We start from the raw sequence: 18,350 nt of genomic DNA, 5'->3' as shown, positions 1-18,350 counted from the left end.
ATATATATATATATATATATATATATCCCCAGGGGATAGGGGATAGGGGAGAAAGAATACTTCCCACGTATTCCCTGCGTGTCGTAGAAGGCGACTAAAAGGGAAGGGAGCGGGGGGCTGGAAATCCTCCCCTCTCGTTTTTTTTTTTTTTTTTTTCCAAAAGAAGGAACAGAGAAGAGGGCCAGGTGAGGATATTCCCTCAAAGGCCCAGTCCTCTGTTCTTAACGCTACCTCGCTAATGCGGGAAATGGCGAATAGTTTGAAAAAAAAAAAAAATATATATATATATATATATATATATATATATATATATATATATATATATATATATTGATTGAGAGGGTGAATGCATGTACAGAGCATCAGATTGGGGAAGAGCAGTGTGGTTTCAGAAGTGGTAGAGGATGTGTGAATCAGGTGTTTGCTTTGAAGAATGTATGTGAGAAATACTTAGAAAAGCAAATGGATTTGTATGTAGCATTTATGGATCTGGAGAAGGCATATGATAGAGTTGATAGAGATGCTCTGTGGAAGGTATTAAGAATATATGGTGTGGGAGGCAAGTTGTTAGAAGCAGTGAAAAGTTTTTATCGAGGATGTAAGGCATGTGTATGTGTAGGAAGAGAGGAAAGTGATTGGTTCTCAGTGAATGTAGGTTTGCGGCAGGGGTGTGTGATGTCTCCACGGTTGTTTAATTTGTTTATGGATGGGGTTGTTAGGGAGGTGAATGCAAGAGTTTTGGAAAGAGGGGCAAGTATGAAGTCTGTTGTGGATGAGAGAGCTTGGGAAGTGAGTCAGTTGTTGTTCGCTGATGATACAGCGCTGGTGGCTGATTCATGTGAGAAACTGCAGAAGCTGGTGACTGAGTTTGGTAAAGTGTGTGAAAGAAGAAAGTTAAGAGTAAATGTGAATAAGAGCAAGGTTATTAGGTACAGTAGGGTTGAGGGTCAAGTCAATTGGGAGGTAAGTTTGAATGGAGAAAAACTGGAGGAAGTAAAGTGTTTTAGATATCTGGGAGTGGATCTGGCAGTGGATGGAACCATGGAAGCGGAAGTGGATCATAGGGTGGGGGAGGGGGCGAAAATCCTGGGAGCCTTGAAGAATGTGTGGAAGTCGAGAACATTATCTCGGAAAGCAAAAATGGGTATGTTTGAAGGAATAGTGGTTCCAACAATGTTGTATGGTTGCGAGGCGTGGGCTATGGATAGAGTTGTGCGCAGGAGGGTGGATGTGCTGGAAATGAGATGTTTGAGGACAATGTGTGGTGTGAGGTGGTTTGATCGAGTAAGTAACGTAAGGGTAAGAGAGATGTGTGGAAATAAAAAGAGCGTCGTTGAGAGAGCAGAAGAGGATGTTTTGAAATGGTTTGGGCACATGGAGAGAATGAGTGAGGAAAGATTGACCAAGAGGATATATGTGTCGGAAGTGGAGGGAACGAGGAGAAGTTGGAGACCAAATTGGAGGTGGAAAGATGGAGTGAAAAAGATTTTGTGTGATCGGGGCCTGAACATGCAGGAGGGTGAAAGGAGGGCAAGGAATAGAGTGAATTGGATCGATGTGGTATACCGGGGTTGACGTGCTGTCAGTGGATTGAATCAGTGCATGTGAAGCGTCTGTGGTAAACGATGGAAAGCTGTGTAGGTATGTATATTTGCGTGTGTGGACGTGTATGTATATACATGTGTATGGGGGGGGTTGGGCCATTTCTTTCGTCTGTTTCCTTGCGCTACCTCGCAAACGCGGGAGACAGCGACAAAGCAAAAAAATATATATATATATATAATTATATATATATATTTTATTTATTTATTTTGCTTTGTCGCTGTCTCCCGCATTTGCGAAGTAGCGCAAGGAAACAGACGAAAGAAATGGCCCAACCCACCCCCATACACATGTATATACATACACGTCCACACACGCAAATATAGATACCTATACATCTCAATGTACACATATATATACACACACAGACACATACATATATACCCATGGACACAATTCACACTGTCTGCCTTTATTCATTCCCATTGCCACCCCGCCACACATGAAATAACAACCCCCTTCCCCCTCATGTGTGCGAGGTAGCGCTAGGAAAAGACAACAAAGGCCACATTCGTTCACAATCAGTCTCTAGCTGTCATGTAATAATGCACAGTAACCACAGCTCCCTTTCCACATCCAGGCCCCACAGAACTTTCCATGGTTTACCCCAGATGCTTCACATTCCCTGGTTCAATCCATTGACAGCACGTCAACCCTGGTATACCACATTGTTCCAATTCACTCTATTCCTTGCACGCCTTTCACCCTCCTGCATGTTCAGGCCCCGATCACTCAAAATTTTTTTCACTCCATCTTTCCACCTCCAATTTGGTCTCCCACTTCTCCTCGTTCCCTCCACCTCTGACACATATATCCTCTTGGTCAATCTTTCCTCACTCATTCTCTCCATGTGACCAAACCATTTCAAAACACCCTCTTCTGCTCTCTCAACCACACTCTTTTTATTACCACACATCTCTTTTACCCTGTTATTACTTACTCGATCAAACCACCTCACACCACATATTGTCCTCAAACATCTCATTTCCAGCACATCCACCCTCCATACAACTCTATCCATAGCCCACGCCTCGCAACCATATAACATTGTTGGAACCACTATTCCTTCAAACATACCCATTTTTGCTTTCCGAGATAATGTTCTTGACTTCCACACATTCTTCAACGCTCCCAGAACTTCTCACGTATTCCCTGCGTGTTGTAGAAGGCACCTAAAAGGGATGTGAGCTGGCATTGGAAATCCTCCCCTCCTGTTTTACTTTTCCAATAGAAGGAACAAAGACATGGCCAATTGAGGATTTTTGCCTCTGAAGCTCAGTCATCTGTTCTTGATGCTACTTTGCTAATGCGGGAAACAGCAAATATATATATGAAAGAAGAATTTATGTATATATACACTTTCATGGGGTGCCAACTGCAAGTTGTTACTCTGTAAGGAAGTAAGAAGTCACCTTTAGAGAGGCTGTATCATTTTCAGTGGAGAAATGGGTGTACAGGCTCATCAGAGAACTTTAAGCTCCAAAAAAGTTCATTGTTATCCTCCTCCTGCTTGGATTGCAGCATTATTAAAAGATACTTTCATGGCTCTTTCACCTCTCTGTGATAAAGGTAATATTTGTATGATTTGGTGGAAGTTAGCGCAAAAGTTAATACATTGATGGTTTTTGTTGTATTTTTATCTTTTGACTGTATGTAAGAGACTATGTGATTAGTATAATTTGATATAAGTTATGTAATGAAGTTTTGGTAAGAGTAAGATATTTGATTTTCTGCCTAAGATTCCTATAGAGTGCTTAGTTGTATGATGTTTTATTCATCTTTTTGTAAGTAGTAGCATTGTAGTGGGTATAGCTTATATTGGTATGATACCAATAATTATGCAATAATTGTAGTTAATCATGGTTGCTAATATGCAGAATAAGTAGATTTTTTCTCTATCACTGATGGATGTTTTTTCAGAAGGAATATCATATATTTTCTCAAACTCAAAGTTATTACAGTATTTGATAAACATAGAAATAACAGTTTCTTAAAGCACTACTCTACACAACATTTTTCCTTACTCAGAATGCAGTTGTCATATTTTGCATTTTACCTGTATATTGCTGAACCAGTTTGACATATAGCTTGCTCATGTGCAGAGAATAGGAAAAGAATCTCATGTTCATTTGCTCTGATAAATTGGATAATGTTCAGTTTGGATAAAGTGCTGTTCTTTGTATATCCAAATAATCCTCTTGAGTCATATTTTACCTTTGTGGAGAAAAAACAAGATATATGTTGTACATCAGAAAATATGAATATGATTCAGTATTGAATACATAAGAATAAAATGAATTTATGCAGCACTTCAAGTTTGGTTGTAGCTTTTTGGAAAGTATATTTTAACTCTCACTGTGCAGCATACAAGAATGTTCCCTTTTTTATTTCACAGTATTGTTACATCTCAGTTCTGGAAGAATTTGATTTGTGCAACATTATTTTGTTAGAGGCCTCTGAAGTGAGGTGTTGAAACATGCTGTAGTGCTGCATGCTCAGGTGATGTTTATCAGGAACACACCAGTGATAACATAAACTAACTTATTTGCAAATGTTAAACATGACTGAATTGATAAAGTCCTATAGAATATGAATCTCTTGAGTATAAGATATATTAGTGTCTTAGCTTCCTACATGTTGATGGTGCCCAGCTTCCTACATCTCCTTTGGTGTTGATGCTGCCCACCTCCTCTCGGCTTCTGTCATGAGTACCTCGGCAGCTCTTGCCTTTGCCAAACTCATCTACTCAGAGACCAGACAGTCTACGAAAAGTGTTAAGGATATCAAGATTGTGAAAGGGTAACGAATCTAACTGGCTTCATGCTGCCATGATTGGAGTGACAAGTGCTATCCTGCTGATTGTCAACATTGCTGCCAATTTCATTGCCTTCATTGCCCTCTGTAGTCATATTTTTGAACGGACTTGCACACTTGCTGGCTCTGAACATGAAGTCTGTTCTCTTGAGAGTCTCTTGCTTGGGGTGATGGGTGTAGACTTGTCAGAGTGTGACAAATTTGGAGAGTTAATTGGCATCAAGACAATTGTTAATGAGTTTGTTGCTTATGCCAGACTTGCAGAAATGAAGAAAGATGGTGAACTCTCAGTACGAGCTGAGATCATTACCAAGTATGCCCTTTGTGGTTTTAGCAATATTAGCTCCATTGGCATCAACCTAGGTGGGTTCATTGCCATAGCTCCTGACCACAAGGCTGACCTGGTGGTGGTGAGAGCCATGATTGCTGGCAGTCGCTCCTGCTTCCTCACTGCTTGTATTGCTAGTGCATTGCTTGACGAGTTTGACACAACAGGAGGCAGTGCAGCCAGCAATGTCAACTTCACTAGGCACTCCTAAATTCTCTTGTCTACGTGATTTTATTAGAACACTGAGATATATCAACATGCGTAAGAAACCATCCGCTACATAGAATTGTGTTGCCTCAACATGTAATTACCTGAGAGTAATCCTTCTGAGTAATGGTGAAGGGCTTGTTACATTTTTATAGTAGATTCACAGGTCTTGTTGTTGATGCCACTTGAAATTTTATATGAAATTTGATATTTGAATTATTAATCCAAACCATCATTTTGTAATTTTTTTATTGTAAGTAAAGGGATGATTTTTTTTTACATGATATTTACTTGTAATGAAAATTATAGTTACTTGCTGTTACTGTAAATCATGTCACCATATTGGTACTTACAAACACTGGATGGAAGGGCTTAGATTGTCTTTTAGTGTAGTCTTTACTATGATTCAGGTCAGTTGAAGTCACAGCCTGATCACAGAAGAGAAACAAGAAATGAAATTTTTCCAAATATAGATTTTTGACTAATATTGGCTTTAAGAGAACAGTCCTTCAGGTTTTTTGCTTTACACTTAAGGCAGAATTTCATGTCATAACTAGGGATAGGGGAATTTCCCTCCAAGGCTCGGTCATTTATTTGAAACGCTGCCTCGCTTATGCAGGAAATGATGTATGTATGAAAAACTGAAAAACTGGTTTCTGTTTTTCAGAGACAGTATATACAAGGGGTTGGATTGTTGGTGTACATTTGTAAATAATGAAATGTCTTAGTAGTAATTACTGTATATTTTGTGGATTTTTAATAAGAAACATTGGGTAGAAGTAGTACGAAGGAATATTAGATAGAAGTAGTCAGTGGGAACATTGAGTTGGAGCCTCTGCAGACACTGCACTAAAGTGTCCTTCTGCCAGTGGCCTGTTAAGGGTGAGGCACTAAAGGCTAAGCGGCAGCACTGGATTTCACAAGTTATGGAGAGTCTTTTGCCATGGCCACCCCCTTGAGGGAGTTCCATTTGGAAGAGGCATCAGAGATATAGATAGCTGAATAGTTAGATAGATATTCAAGTAAATTTAGATTACATGAAGAATAAATGTAGCCAATGTTTTTAATGCAAAATGCTAGTACGTTTTTCCTGTTTACGGCTACATGCAAGATGCCTCAATACCAAGCACTTCCTCACTTAACAATCTCCTATATTGCTTTTACTGGTTCATTAGAAAAACATGTATCCTTTGTTGTAAAGTAATAGGTTATTCCACTTTTATTGAGATCCAGTCACTCTTAAGTGTCTGTCCATAGTCATGATATATTTGTGTTAGATCAGCAAGATTGTATCTAGCTCCTTTTTTCTGCTGATTTTGGCATCTTTGCATTTGTCCGTAGACCCAGAGATATAAAGGCCGTGAGATTAAAGACATAAGTCAGAAAATCATTGCAATTTACCAGACATTTGTACACACCACCATGATATTCTGGCAGTATGTACAAAAATTTTATGGGTACAGTGTATCATGTAAGAGATCAAACTCAACCCATGACAGTGATTCAGCAAGTTATCTCTAAGACAATTACAAGCCCTGCCGTAATTGCCAAGACAGCAATATCATTTTGGTATTAATGAACTCACCCTTTAGGTTGACCAGATTGTCAGTGGGTGTTTGTAAATGATGGGAAGGACATGAAATGTGAAAAGCAAGGGGAAATTACATAAGCTTACAAGGGAACTTAGACCCCGATAGATTTAAAGGAATGAGAATGGGTCACAGTGAAAGAAGGTCTTGATGTGAATATGATCTAGTAGGAAATAAGCTGAAGGAACCTGTGCGTGAGAAAGACTTGGGAGTCGACATCATCCTGACTTGTTGCCAGAGCCCTACTTTAAGAGAGTAGTTAGAAGACCATCTGCTTGCCAGCAAATAATAGAATTGCATTCAAGTTTATTGATAAGGAAATTTTCCGTATGTTGTCCACGCTCTATATAAGAATAAGAATTAAATGTGTTTCTCAAGTTTGGTCACTGCACCTAAAGAATCACAGAGAGACAATAGAGAAGGTCCAGAGGACAACAAAGATGAGATCTGAAAAGAGTACTGAGTAATAGTTTGTGGATTAAATTTGCCAACCATGGAATGGAGAAGAGTAAGGGCTGATCTGATCTCCACATATAAATATTTAAATTGGATTGATGGTGAAAACAGCGATCAGGTTTTCAAGAGATGTAGGGATAGAACAACGAAATGATATAACATGAAATTAAGCATGAAGCTTGTTATGAAACATGCAACAAAGCCCTTTCACTATATCTGTATAAAATTTGTGGATGAGTGAAATAGATGGAATAAGGAAATGATAAATGCAAACAGCTTACAGAAGTTTCAAAGGTTGTATGATGTGAAGAAAGAGACTTGAAGTTTTGTAAACATATGAGATACAGTGTTACAAACACCTTAACATTGGGTACTTTGCTATATTACAAAAAGGTTATCTTTAAACTAACATAAAAATGGATGAGATATCAGTGTATACTGCAAAAAATTTTTATGAATATACTGGGACCTCTTGATTTACATGATAGTTACATTCTTGAAAATGGTTGCATAAATTGAATATGTGTAAATGGTGTAAGTAATGGAGATTAGGGTACAATATTAATAAGACTGTGGAATATTATATCCGTAAAAAACTACAGTATACACATACCAGAAAATAGAAAATTCTATGTTATACATACTATTTAATGAATTCAGGTAATACAAATAGAAAATAGAAACAATTTCAACACTTACATTTACTGCTGCTTGTGAATTGTTTGCTGGTGCTGATGGAAAGGGAGGAGGTAAGTGGAGTTCTAGGGGAAGGGGGTCATCTGAGTCAGATGAAATAGTTAGTGGTGATGGCTTGGTGAGAGTGAGTTCAGCTATTACATCACTAGATGTTGATGGGTAGTCTTTCTTATGAGTGTCCTTTTTCTTCATAAAGAAAGCAAGTGTTGTCTGTTTTAGCCTTCATTATCATCTGAAGGTGGATTATTTTTATAGCATCTGATGTCATCTAGGACATTTTGGACCATCTTCGAACTCTGTTCTGTGTTTGGGTTGTCCTTGTCAAATATAGCAAAAGCAAGGTCAATGTGGTGAAATGCTTCAGCTAAGTAATCTCTTGCTAATGAGTGAAGACACGTCTTTGGCCTTCCCGTCTTCTGCTACGACCTCTGGGTGTTGCTTCTACAGCAGATCTTCACTTGAGAACCCTTCCTTATGGAGCTACTGCTCCACATCAGCGTCATGAAAGCTGATTTTTTCTCACCATTTCCACAGTGTGTGCACATGTTTTTCGTACTCCACCAGAACCTTCAAATTCATGATCAAACTGAGGGCAAAGCTTTCCTTTCAGGCCTCATCGATAGTCTTGATGGCATCCTTGGTGATGAAAGACTTCCAGAATTCGCTCATGGCCATATGGCTATTCTATGAAGCCTTCATGGGCTTTGCAAAATGTAAATCTAAATAGTAGGCCTTGAAAGTAGGTTTCACCTCCTGGTCCATTGGATGGATTAGAGATGTAGCATTGGGTAGATGGAAGAGTACTTTGATGTTTTCACTAAGGTCCTGTATTGAAGGTGGATGGCCAGGGGCATTATTAATGAGAATCTTGAAACTTTATATTATCCTTCACACAATACTCCCCCAGCTCTACTAGGAGCTTTGCAACATAGTATTCACAAAAAACTTTGCCCATTATATACTCCTTTGGATTGTAATAATGATAAACAGGTAAGAATTGCTTCACAAACCCCTTAAGAGCCCTAGGATATTCTGAATGGTAGACCATTAATGGTTTGAGTTAAAGTCACCTTCAATATTGTCCCCCATGAGCAGCATGAGGCAATCCTTAGCATCTTTTATTGCTGGTGTTCTCTTCCTTTCATGAGATATGTATGCTTTTGAAGGCATTCTCTTAAAAATAATCTGGTCTTAACCACATTAAAATCCTGCTCAAGAGAATTATCTCCTTCCTTGATGATGGTCTTGAGGGTTCCTAGAAAATTTTTGGTAATAACGACATCAGCAGAAGCAGTCTCACTAATGATCTTGATGTTGTGGTAATTGTGGCATTTCCCGAATTTGCAAACCAACCAGGAGTTGCTTGAAATGTTTTTGCTGCTCCCTCTTCTACTGCTAAGTCATCATATATATTCAAGGCTTTTGTTTTATTACAAGCATGCTGATGGGGAACATTTTTATGAGGGCTGTTTGATCCATGTGCTCAACATTTGCTCCATTCTCTCCATAATTGAACCTTGGGAATATGAGGTCTGGGAGATGCATTGATTAATTGTTAGTCTCGTTCCTCTTCTCTGCACTATCATGAATAGTATGGACAGGAGATTCACTTAAGTCCAAAGATATGCTGTTTGTTCTTTTTCTCATACGCACTTCCATTTTAGCCTTATTGATGATGACCCTATGTTTCTTTGCACCACTAGTACCATGAGAACTTAAAAGATACTTTGATGGCATAATACAAGGGGCAAAGCATATGCAATATATTGTATACTGTAGCACTCTGTGACTTTGGACTGTATCATGCCATACTTACACATGCTTCTCACACACTGCTGACAGTGGCACAACACTGCCTCCCAGTTCAGTGATGATTGTGTTATTCCAAACTTAAGCCTACATAAATTGAAAAGTAAAAGGTGTTAATGGACCACGTACATATTTGAAAAAATGGCATAAACTGAAAGGTCCCCGTAACTATATTACTCATGTTATATTTTCATCATCCTAATCATTTTAATTTATAGATCAGCAAACATTGCAACTTATTAGTGCATATTTCAAGGTTTTATTAGGCACAGTTGACATTATGGGGCAGGGCACAGCAGGTGTTTGTAATACCTGACTTAATGATGGAGAGATTATAAGATGAGAGATATAAGAAGAAGGAAGAGAATTCCATAATGCTTGTGGATCAAGGATTATGATTAAGACTTGCAGCAATTTGAAAAGCAATTTGTGTAGTAACTAGAGCACTAGCCTCAAATGGATGAAATTTTTGTTTTCCATCTTTCAGCATTTGCATCTTGGAAGGACTCATCTGATTTGCTGCACTTTCTATGAGAGTTTGAAGACAAGCAAACAAAATATGCTGGAGTACAGCAACATGTTGTTGTATCCTTTTTGCTGAACATTAAAGATTTCATTGTTAGGAGACAGTGCTTACTAACCTCCATACAAGCAGGGCAAGAATTGAAATTCTTCCTTAACCCATTTTTTTTTCAAAGGTACTGGGATCATCAGATACCCACAGTGTGATATTCAACTTGGGAGGTAAATTTATGGCAGATACTTTCACTTTACTGATGGATATGACATTAGTTCATTCTGAAAGTGTACGTGGTCAGCCAAAAGCCATTGCCCTTGTATCTTGATTTCAAGACTGTGATATATATCACAATTTCTTGTCCACCTTGCTTCACTGAACCTGAGCACAGTATCTGTGCTGTTAGAAGACCAACAAAAGAAGCTAAAAGATGTGTATGTCATCAACTGATTAGATAATCTTTTTTTTTCCTGTAGAGCTTTCTTTTTCTGAACATATTTCAGTATTTTCTTTTTGGAAGGTAGAATTGTTTCACTTGTGTGTGTGTGTAGCCATAGGGAGCAATTTATCTGCCTGTCTCTGATGATTTTCTGCTCTTATTAAATGATCATTGTGGTAATGATATTATGCGGTTATAGCTGTCCTTTGACAGATTGAGCATTGTTGTGCTTTTTGGCTATGAATTGCAATAAGTTGCTTTATCATCATCCACCAATTGTATATTGACTAAAGAGAGGAGATCCTTTGTGCGGAGGCCCAATGTGTTCAGTTGCCTGGCTTTTTGTTTTTCATTGTTTATTTATACTGAAAGCACAAGAAATACATTCATTCTTACCTTAAAATCATAGACATCAAGACGATAAACAAGTGAGCATAATTTCATGTCATCAAAACTGCATCATTTTCATTCACAATTTTTTGTGACTCATTGTCTCCACCAACAAGAACAAAAAGTGAGATTAGCACCTGTATTTAATTGTAAAGTGGAAATTCTAATTTTAGAGAACTTTTTAATGACTAAACATTTCATTGTGTTATATTAAACCTGAAATGATTCAGCTGGAATGGTTGTATACTGTATATGAAGAATTATTGTTTGGGAAAATATATTTCATTTTGCCCACCATCTCTGGTATCAGAAAGTAGTTGAGCTCAGATATAGTCTTAGTTTCTGGTATTCAGTAAATCATTAGAATGATTTAGAAACTTAATTTTATTCACTTAGGAGGTTGCATTTACCAAATTGAGGGTTTTTTAGCTGCCACCATGGATTTTGCCAGTTGGGGAGAAAACAAACTAACAAAGGAACTTAAGCAGCACTCATCCAATTCCTTTATATATTGAATTGTGTTTGAATGCCACTTAACACCAATGTTGGTTAACCTCCCAATTACTGTGAATTGTATTGCATGAAAATAATTTATACCTTTGTCTGTGCATTTTTTGTATAGGTAATTAAACATTTCTGATTATGATGAATTACAGAAGCATGACTCGTTAAAATGTTTTTATTGTTTTCATATTCTGATCCATGCATGTTTTGGGTGATGGCTATCCCACTTGCCAGCATTTTGCTTCTACTTGTTATTGGTTAAGGGTTTGCCCTTACTATTTAATGTAAAGCTGCATCTAGTGGTCAGTAACTCCTTAACATATATCATGCATGTTTGACTGAATCTTGTCAACCATGTCATTTTAATTTTGGAATATTATCTATATTAAACTAAGATAACATAATTTTAAAATTGTAATGTGCATATGAATGTTAATTGCATTTTAAGAGAGATTTATTATATTTTGTTGGAGTGAGACTGTGTCACAATTGAATATGGGTTTTTGCAGGCATTTTATGACCTAACTCGTCTCATCGCTGCCAGCAAGCAACAGGCAGACAGTCCAGCTGAAGCAGAAAGCAAGCCCACCAAGTGTTGCTGCATCTCATAGTAACCCAAGACATCAGTACCATATACCCAAGTTTTAAGTTCTGCATACCCAAGGCGTCAACTCGAAACACAAATAATTTAACATTAAAAAAAGGTGAAAACTAATCCTCATTGAAAATTAAATGATTGCTTAAGAATATAGGTGCAACACTGAACCCAGTATAAAGCCTAATATTTTGAAGAGTAAAATTCTTAAAATGAAAGTGTTCTATAATTATTTAATGGGCAACAAATGTCAAGTTCCATTTAAAAGAGCATGCCTATAATATATTTAAGATGTGTATATATAACTGGTTTGTGTACTCTGCCTCATTATGCGATGGAAGTTTTCCCTCCCTAACCCAGACTGATATTATTTGCCATGTTAAGCCATATTATATGCATATGTGACTTGTAAAATTTGCTGAGATTGGCCATTGACAGCATGTATATCTCTTGAGAGGAGAATAGACATTAGGTTAGTTTGAAAATTGGTGTACATTAAGACCAGTTAATTTTTGATATACTCATAGTGCTAAGTGCATCTCTGTGTATTCTAGAGGTCTAATGCTGGCCTATTTTTTTACTGTTTCTATCAAGTTAGTGCTTATTACTGATGTAAGATACGAGTTGGAGTCAAGAATATTCCATTGACATGATTAGTTTGAAGGAATCTGCTTGGTATGGATAGTTAGAAATGGCATAACTGATGTCAAAAGCGGCAGTGGAATTGGTGTTTGTTCATATGTTTGTGTAAGCTGTTTTATACAGTTTCTGTTTTGTTTATTAAAGTCCTGTGTCTGAGTTTTTTTAGTTTATTCATTATCAGATGTGAATATTGGGTGATAAGCATTCCTTGCGTGTGATCTAATTCTTACATTTCCTAGCAAAATTGATACTTTTAGATAGAGGAAGAGTATCATAGTGCTTTTGATGATTTATAAGCATATTGTATAATACTTTTTGAAAACCTATTCAGGTAATCTGAAATTAAATGATTATCTAAGCTATAATAATTTTCAAAGAACTTCCAAATTTGAATTTCTAATGTTTAGGAAGATTTAAGTTTCAAGTGGGATTGGATCAATTTTTGCATTCCATAGAACTCTTCCATTCCTCCTACTTAGAACTTGAGTCTTGCAGCACCACTGTGAACATGAGAAGCAACAATTCTTTGTAGGTACTCTTTCTATTGTCAGCACATAATTTTGTCATACTTGAAACCCATACCGTCTGCCCCCCCTTATTCAATTGCCATTACATAATGTCTTGGGACCTGGTCAAGTGTAACATTGATCACAGATGTTACTAGATATGCACATATATGCTCTTATGATGTCTTATATTTGAACATCATAAACAGCAAAATGATGTTTAGTTTTGTGGGTATTTAAGAAGGTAATTTAGTAAGCCCTCAAAATCCAAGGGTTATATATATGCATTCTGAACCTTAAGTGGAAGGTAACATGGGAGAAAGTTGCACCACAGTTCTTGTGCCTTTCATTTATTCTTTATAAACCAATTAAAATAAATTTTGCAATGCATTCTCCCTACATTGCCAGATTATAGGATAATTTTATTTGATATCTGAACCAGTTATTTCTTTTGCAAACAATGACACAAAATTTATTTAGCCATATAGTGGAAAGTAGAATTAACTTGTTAATACTCAAGGAACTTTGTAGTTGAAAGTGTGAATTCTATGTTTTAGGCACTTCCAGGTGGATTTGACAATTTGAGTCCCTAAAGTGCTCAGATATGATAACCTTTAGCATTAAAAGATATGCTTGCTTATGTGTACAGATGACATAAACCGTTATAGATCTTGAATGTTTCCTTTGCATATTCATGAATCATACCCACAAACTCTTGGAGCAGTTTACCTGATGTCTCTGAGCAAGAGGAATTATGAATATTCTGGACATAAATTATTTGTATATCATCATTAAATGATCATTGATTCAGAGTGATGAATTACACTTGGGTTTTGTAGACATAAGTGACTCCTTAACAAGGTTTCCAGGAGTAAATGCCTTCAGATGAAATGTGCAAATTTTTGTTGCAACTGGTGAAGTCTCACATTAATCAAAAACTCTCACAATTGTTATTTTCCTTTTATATTTGATTTTGGTGTTACGTTTGATATATATGCAGAAACAACATTGATTTACATTAATTTAAGTTGTTAAAATTAAGCAAAATTTATTTTATAAGTTACTTAGATGTTGCATCTTCTTTTGTGAACGGTGATTAATATGCTTGACTGAGTGTTATGTGACAACAGTTAAGCTGTACACAAAGGTGGCCTCAAGATTGACAGATGATACAAATATGAGTTTATTGTACATTGAATACTACTAGAAGTAATTACCAAGTAACACTAATAATTGCTTGTCATATACTATGTGTTTGGAAGAATTACCATTTAGTTGGCATTCATGAGTGTTTACTTTTGTATCAGTATTATAGGGGAAGCCACCTCTGTTATGCACTGTTCACAGTAATGATTGCAACATATAATTTTCTTAGTTTAAGTAAGTGCCACAATAAGACAATTTTATTTATTAAGGAGACATTTGTGACATTTATAAGTCTCTTGAGAAGAAATCATATTATGGCATTTACTTGACATTTTCACATGTATGGGATTGTGTTTTAACCAATCCAACTTGTAATGTAATATACAGTGTATTGAAATGTCCACTTCAGTTGTAATTATTATGGATGCACAAATATTCTGGCTGCCTTGGTACATAGGTACCTACTGTTAGTTTGCAGCTAATTTATGTGGAAATTAGTTGTAGAAAAATTTCTCATTGTACCAGTACCTCAGATTCAGATGTGACATTTAATAGAAAGGAAATAGAAATAGTGTAAGAGGAAGTGCTCATAATATCATTCAAAATAACCTCTAGTCATGGATGTGAGTGGCGCAGGTTCTTTGCCAAATTAGAAGTGACTACCAGTATCATCATAAAAACCAATATGTTGACCATATACCATAGGAGAGCATTTCTGACATTGGAGAGCTTACTGTGAATGTTCAGCTTTTATTTATCCATTTTAATCACAGTTTGTACATTGATTATGTAATATATGTCCAAAAGTATTTTCTTCCTTCTTATCCTATTGTATAGTTTCATATACTAGATCATATTCCTGTCCTTTGTAGTACAACTAGGCATAGAGGATTTCTCATTTTTTTTATTGTATATTTCCCTGAAAATTTAAGATTTGCAATGAAGTTTACAGTTAGGCTTTCATATTAGTAAGACATATCTATATAGTACTGTTAGGGATGATGAGAGACGCTCTGGGGAAGGTGTTACAAGTCAAAGGGTGGGAGGAAAGCAGCTAGAAGCAATGTAGAGTTTTTATCAAGAGTAAGGCATGTATGGTTTTCCTGCATCCCTCTGGGCAGATTAAGTTGGACTGAAGTTCCTTTATGGTAAAGTTTCTCCAACTTCAAAGATGGCTGGGTAGCTTTCCCTAATGCAGTCTTTAAATTCTAGCTCCAATGGTCTGTATATGTTAATATACAAAATCTTAAGTCTACAGCACTTGCCACTAGTTGGTTCTGCCTCCCCTGTGATGATTCGATCCTTCTGATATTTTGCTTTGAACCTGTTTTCTCCCATTCCTGTTTTACCTTTCCCGTCTTGACATACACTCCTTTGAACTCCTCTCTTCCAGCAAGTTTCCATGACTGCTTCAGCACATGCTGAATATACTCTTTCATGTCAAACATTACCCTTAGTGGCCTTTTCCAAGCACAGGTACACCACCGAATTTCCGGCAACTGATGGTTCAGCACCCCTTTTATTCCGAGCAGAATTACGTGAGGGAAGTTTAAATTACTGTGGCAACCAAACTAGTTTACTGCGCGGCCACAGATGGCGTTTTGTGTTGGGCGCGCTTATTTCCATTCTTTACACTGCATTTGTTGGTGGTGATACTGCAATTCCGCGAGATTCTTAGCTTATTTTGCTTAAATTTAACCCAAGCTATGGCTTCTAAGACATATGAGAGTGTCAGTCATGGTGTCAAATGTAAACAGTCCATATTGATCCAAGATAAAGTAGAACTGTTGAAAAAGATGGACCGTGGTGTTTCGGTGCATAACCTATGTGACATTTACTGTATTGGTTCATCAGCTGTTTATGATATAAAGAAGCAAAGGGAGAAAATATTGAAATTCTATGCAGACATCGATTTCAAGAAGCAAATGACGATTAGGAAAACTATGAAAGATGGTACGAGTACTAAGTACAATCGAGTGATGATGGAATGGTTTCGACAGCGTCTGAGTGATGGAGTGGACTTGTCAGGTAGCATGGGAGATGTATGATTAGTAGGTTAGAGGTGTGTTGAAGAATTATTAATATGTGACCACGGTTGGTCTGGCAAAATGGTTAATCCTGAGAGGCTTTGGAACCAAGAGTGCTGGAAAATTGGTGGTGTACTTGTTATTTATTTTATTTATTTTGCTTTGTCGCTGTCTCCCGCGTTAGCGTGGTAGCACAAGGAAACAGACGAAAGAATGGCACAACCCACCCACATACACATGTATATACATACACGTCCACACACGCAAAAATATATACCTATACATCTCAACGTATACATATATATATATACACACACAGACATATACATATATACACATGTACATAATTCATACTGTCTGCCTTTATTCATTCCCATCGCCACCCCGCCACACATGGACTAACAACCCCCTCCCCCCTCATGTGTGCGAGGTAGTGCTAGGAAAAGACAACAAAGGCCCCATTCATTCACACTCAGTCTCTAGCTGTCATGTAATAATGCACCGAAACCACAGCTCCCTTTCCACATCCAGGCCCCACAGAACTTTCCATGGTTTACCCCAGAAGCTTCACATGCCCTGGTTCAATCCATTGACAGCACGTCAACCCCGGTATACCACATCGTTCCAATTCACTCTATTCCTTGCACGCCTTTCACCTTCCTGCATGTTCAGGCCCCGATCTCTCAAAATCTTTTTCACTCTATCTTTCGACCTCCAATTTGGTCTCCCACTTCTCATACCCTCCACCTCTGACACATATATCCTCTTGGTCAATCTTTCCTCACTCATTCTCTCCATGTGACCAAACCATTTCAAAACACCCTCTTCTGCTCTCTCAACCACACTCTTTTTATTACTACACATCTCTCTACACATCTCTCTTACCCTTACATCACTTACTCGATCAAACCACCTCACACCACATGTTGTCCTCAAACATCTCATTTCCAGCACATCCACCCTCCTGCGCACAACTCAATCCATAGCCCACGCCTCGCAACCATACAACATTGTTGGAACCACTATTCCTTCAAACATACCCATTTTTGCTTTCCGAGATAATGTTCTCGACTTCCACATATTTTTCAAGGCTCCCAAAATTTTCACTCCCACCCCCACCCTATGATTCACTTCATCTCCATGGTTCCATCCGCTGCCAGATCCACTCCCAGATATCTAAAACACTTCACTTCCTCCAGTTTTTCTCCATTCAAACTTACCTCCCAATTGACTTGACCCTCAACCCTACTGTGCGTAATAACCTTGCTCTTATTCACATTTACTCTCAACTTTCTTCTTTCACACACCTTACCAAACTCAGTCACCAGCTTCTGCAGTCTCTCACATGAATCAGCCATCAGCACTGTATCATCATCGAACAACAACTGACTCACTTCCCAAGCTATCTCATCCACAACAGACTGCATACTTGCCCCTCTTTTCAAAACTCTTGCATTCACCTCCCTAACAAGAATGTATGTGAGAAATACTTAGAAAAGCAAATGGATGTGTATGTAGCATTTATGGATCTGGAGAAGGCATACGACAGAGTTGATAGAGATGCTCTGTGGAAGGTATTAAGAATATAAGGTGTGGGAGGCAAGTTGTTAGAAGCAGTGAAAAGTTTTTATCGAGGATGTAAGGCATGTGTACATGTAGGAAGAGAGGAAAGTGGTTGGTTCTTGGTGAATGTAGGTTTGCGGCAGGGGTGTGTGATGTCTCCATGGTTGGTGTACTTGTAGTTTGATATATTCGTTGAGTATTCCTTATCCAGAGTGTTACAGATTTTGGATTTTGGAATATTTGCATGTATATAATGAGATTTTTTTGGGATGGGACCCCAAGTCTAAACTCAAAATCCATTTATGTTTCATATACACCTTAAGAACATAGCCTGAAGGTAATTTAGACAGTGTTTTTAATTTTGTGCATGAAACAAAGTTTATGTAACACTGAACCATCAGAAATTTAAGGTGACAACCTAAGCCACCCATGTTGACATCTGTGGTGGTTTAGCATCACCTTCATTCGTGACTGAATTTATATACTACTGATAAGCAATTATTTTCTTACATGTATTCAC

The 18,350-nt window shown here is 37.5% G+C and overlaps 1 protein-coding gene across 6 annotated transcripts in view; it reads left to right on the top strand.

Annotated features, from left to right (window-relative positions):
- Rala (Ras-like protein A) overlaps window positions 1-18,350 on the top strand; it is a 307,573-nt gene that overhangs the window by 235,924 nt on the left and 53,299 nt on the right. For 4 of the 6 annotated variants that reach the window (XM_071693509.1, XM_071693519.1, XM_071693550.1 and 1 more), the window contains one exon: window positions 11,861-15,049. The exons of the other annotated variants lie outside the window; for them this stretch is intronic. Coding sequence is in view for 2 of the 4 variants with exons in the window: in XM_071693519.1 (XP_071549620.1) it covers window positions 11,861-11,962 (102 nt within the window). In the remaining 2 variants the exon portion in view is untranslated. Of the gene's footprint in view, window positions 1-11,860; window positions 15,050-18,350 lie in introns of those variants that run through there. 6 annotated transcript variants of the gene reach the window in all.

The sequence above is a fragment of the Panulirus ornatus genome, chromosome 4 (genome assembly GCF_036320965.1).
Source record: "Panulirus ornatus isolate Po-2019 chromosome 4, ASM3632096v1, whole genome shotgun sequence".
Classification (NCBI taxonomy): Eukaryota; Metazoa; Arthropoda; class Malacostraca; order Decapoda; family Palinuridae; genus Panulirus; species Panulirus ornatus.
The sequence above is the reverse complement of the archived record's forward strand: the minus strand, read 5'-3'. Positions and strand labels throughout refer to the sequence as shown.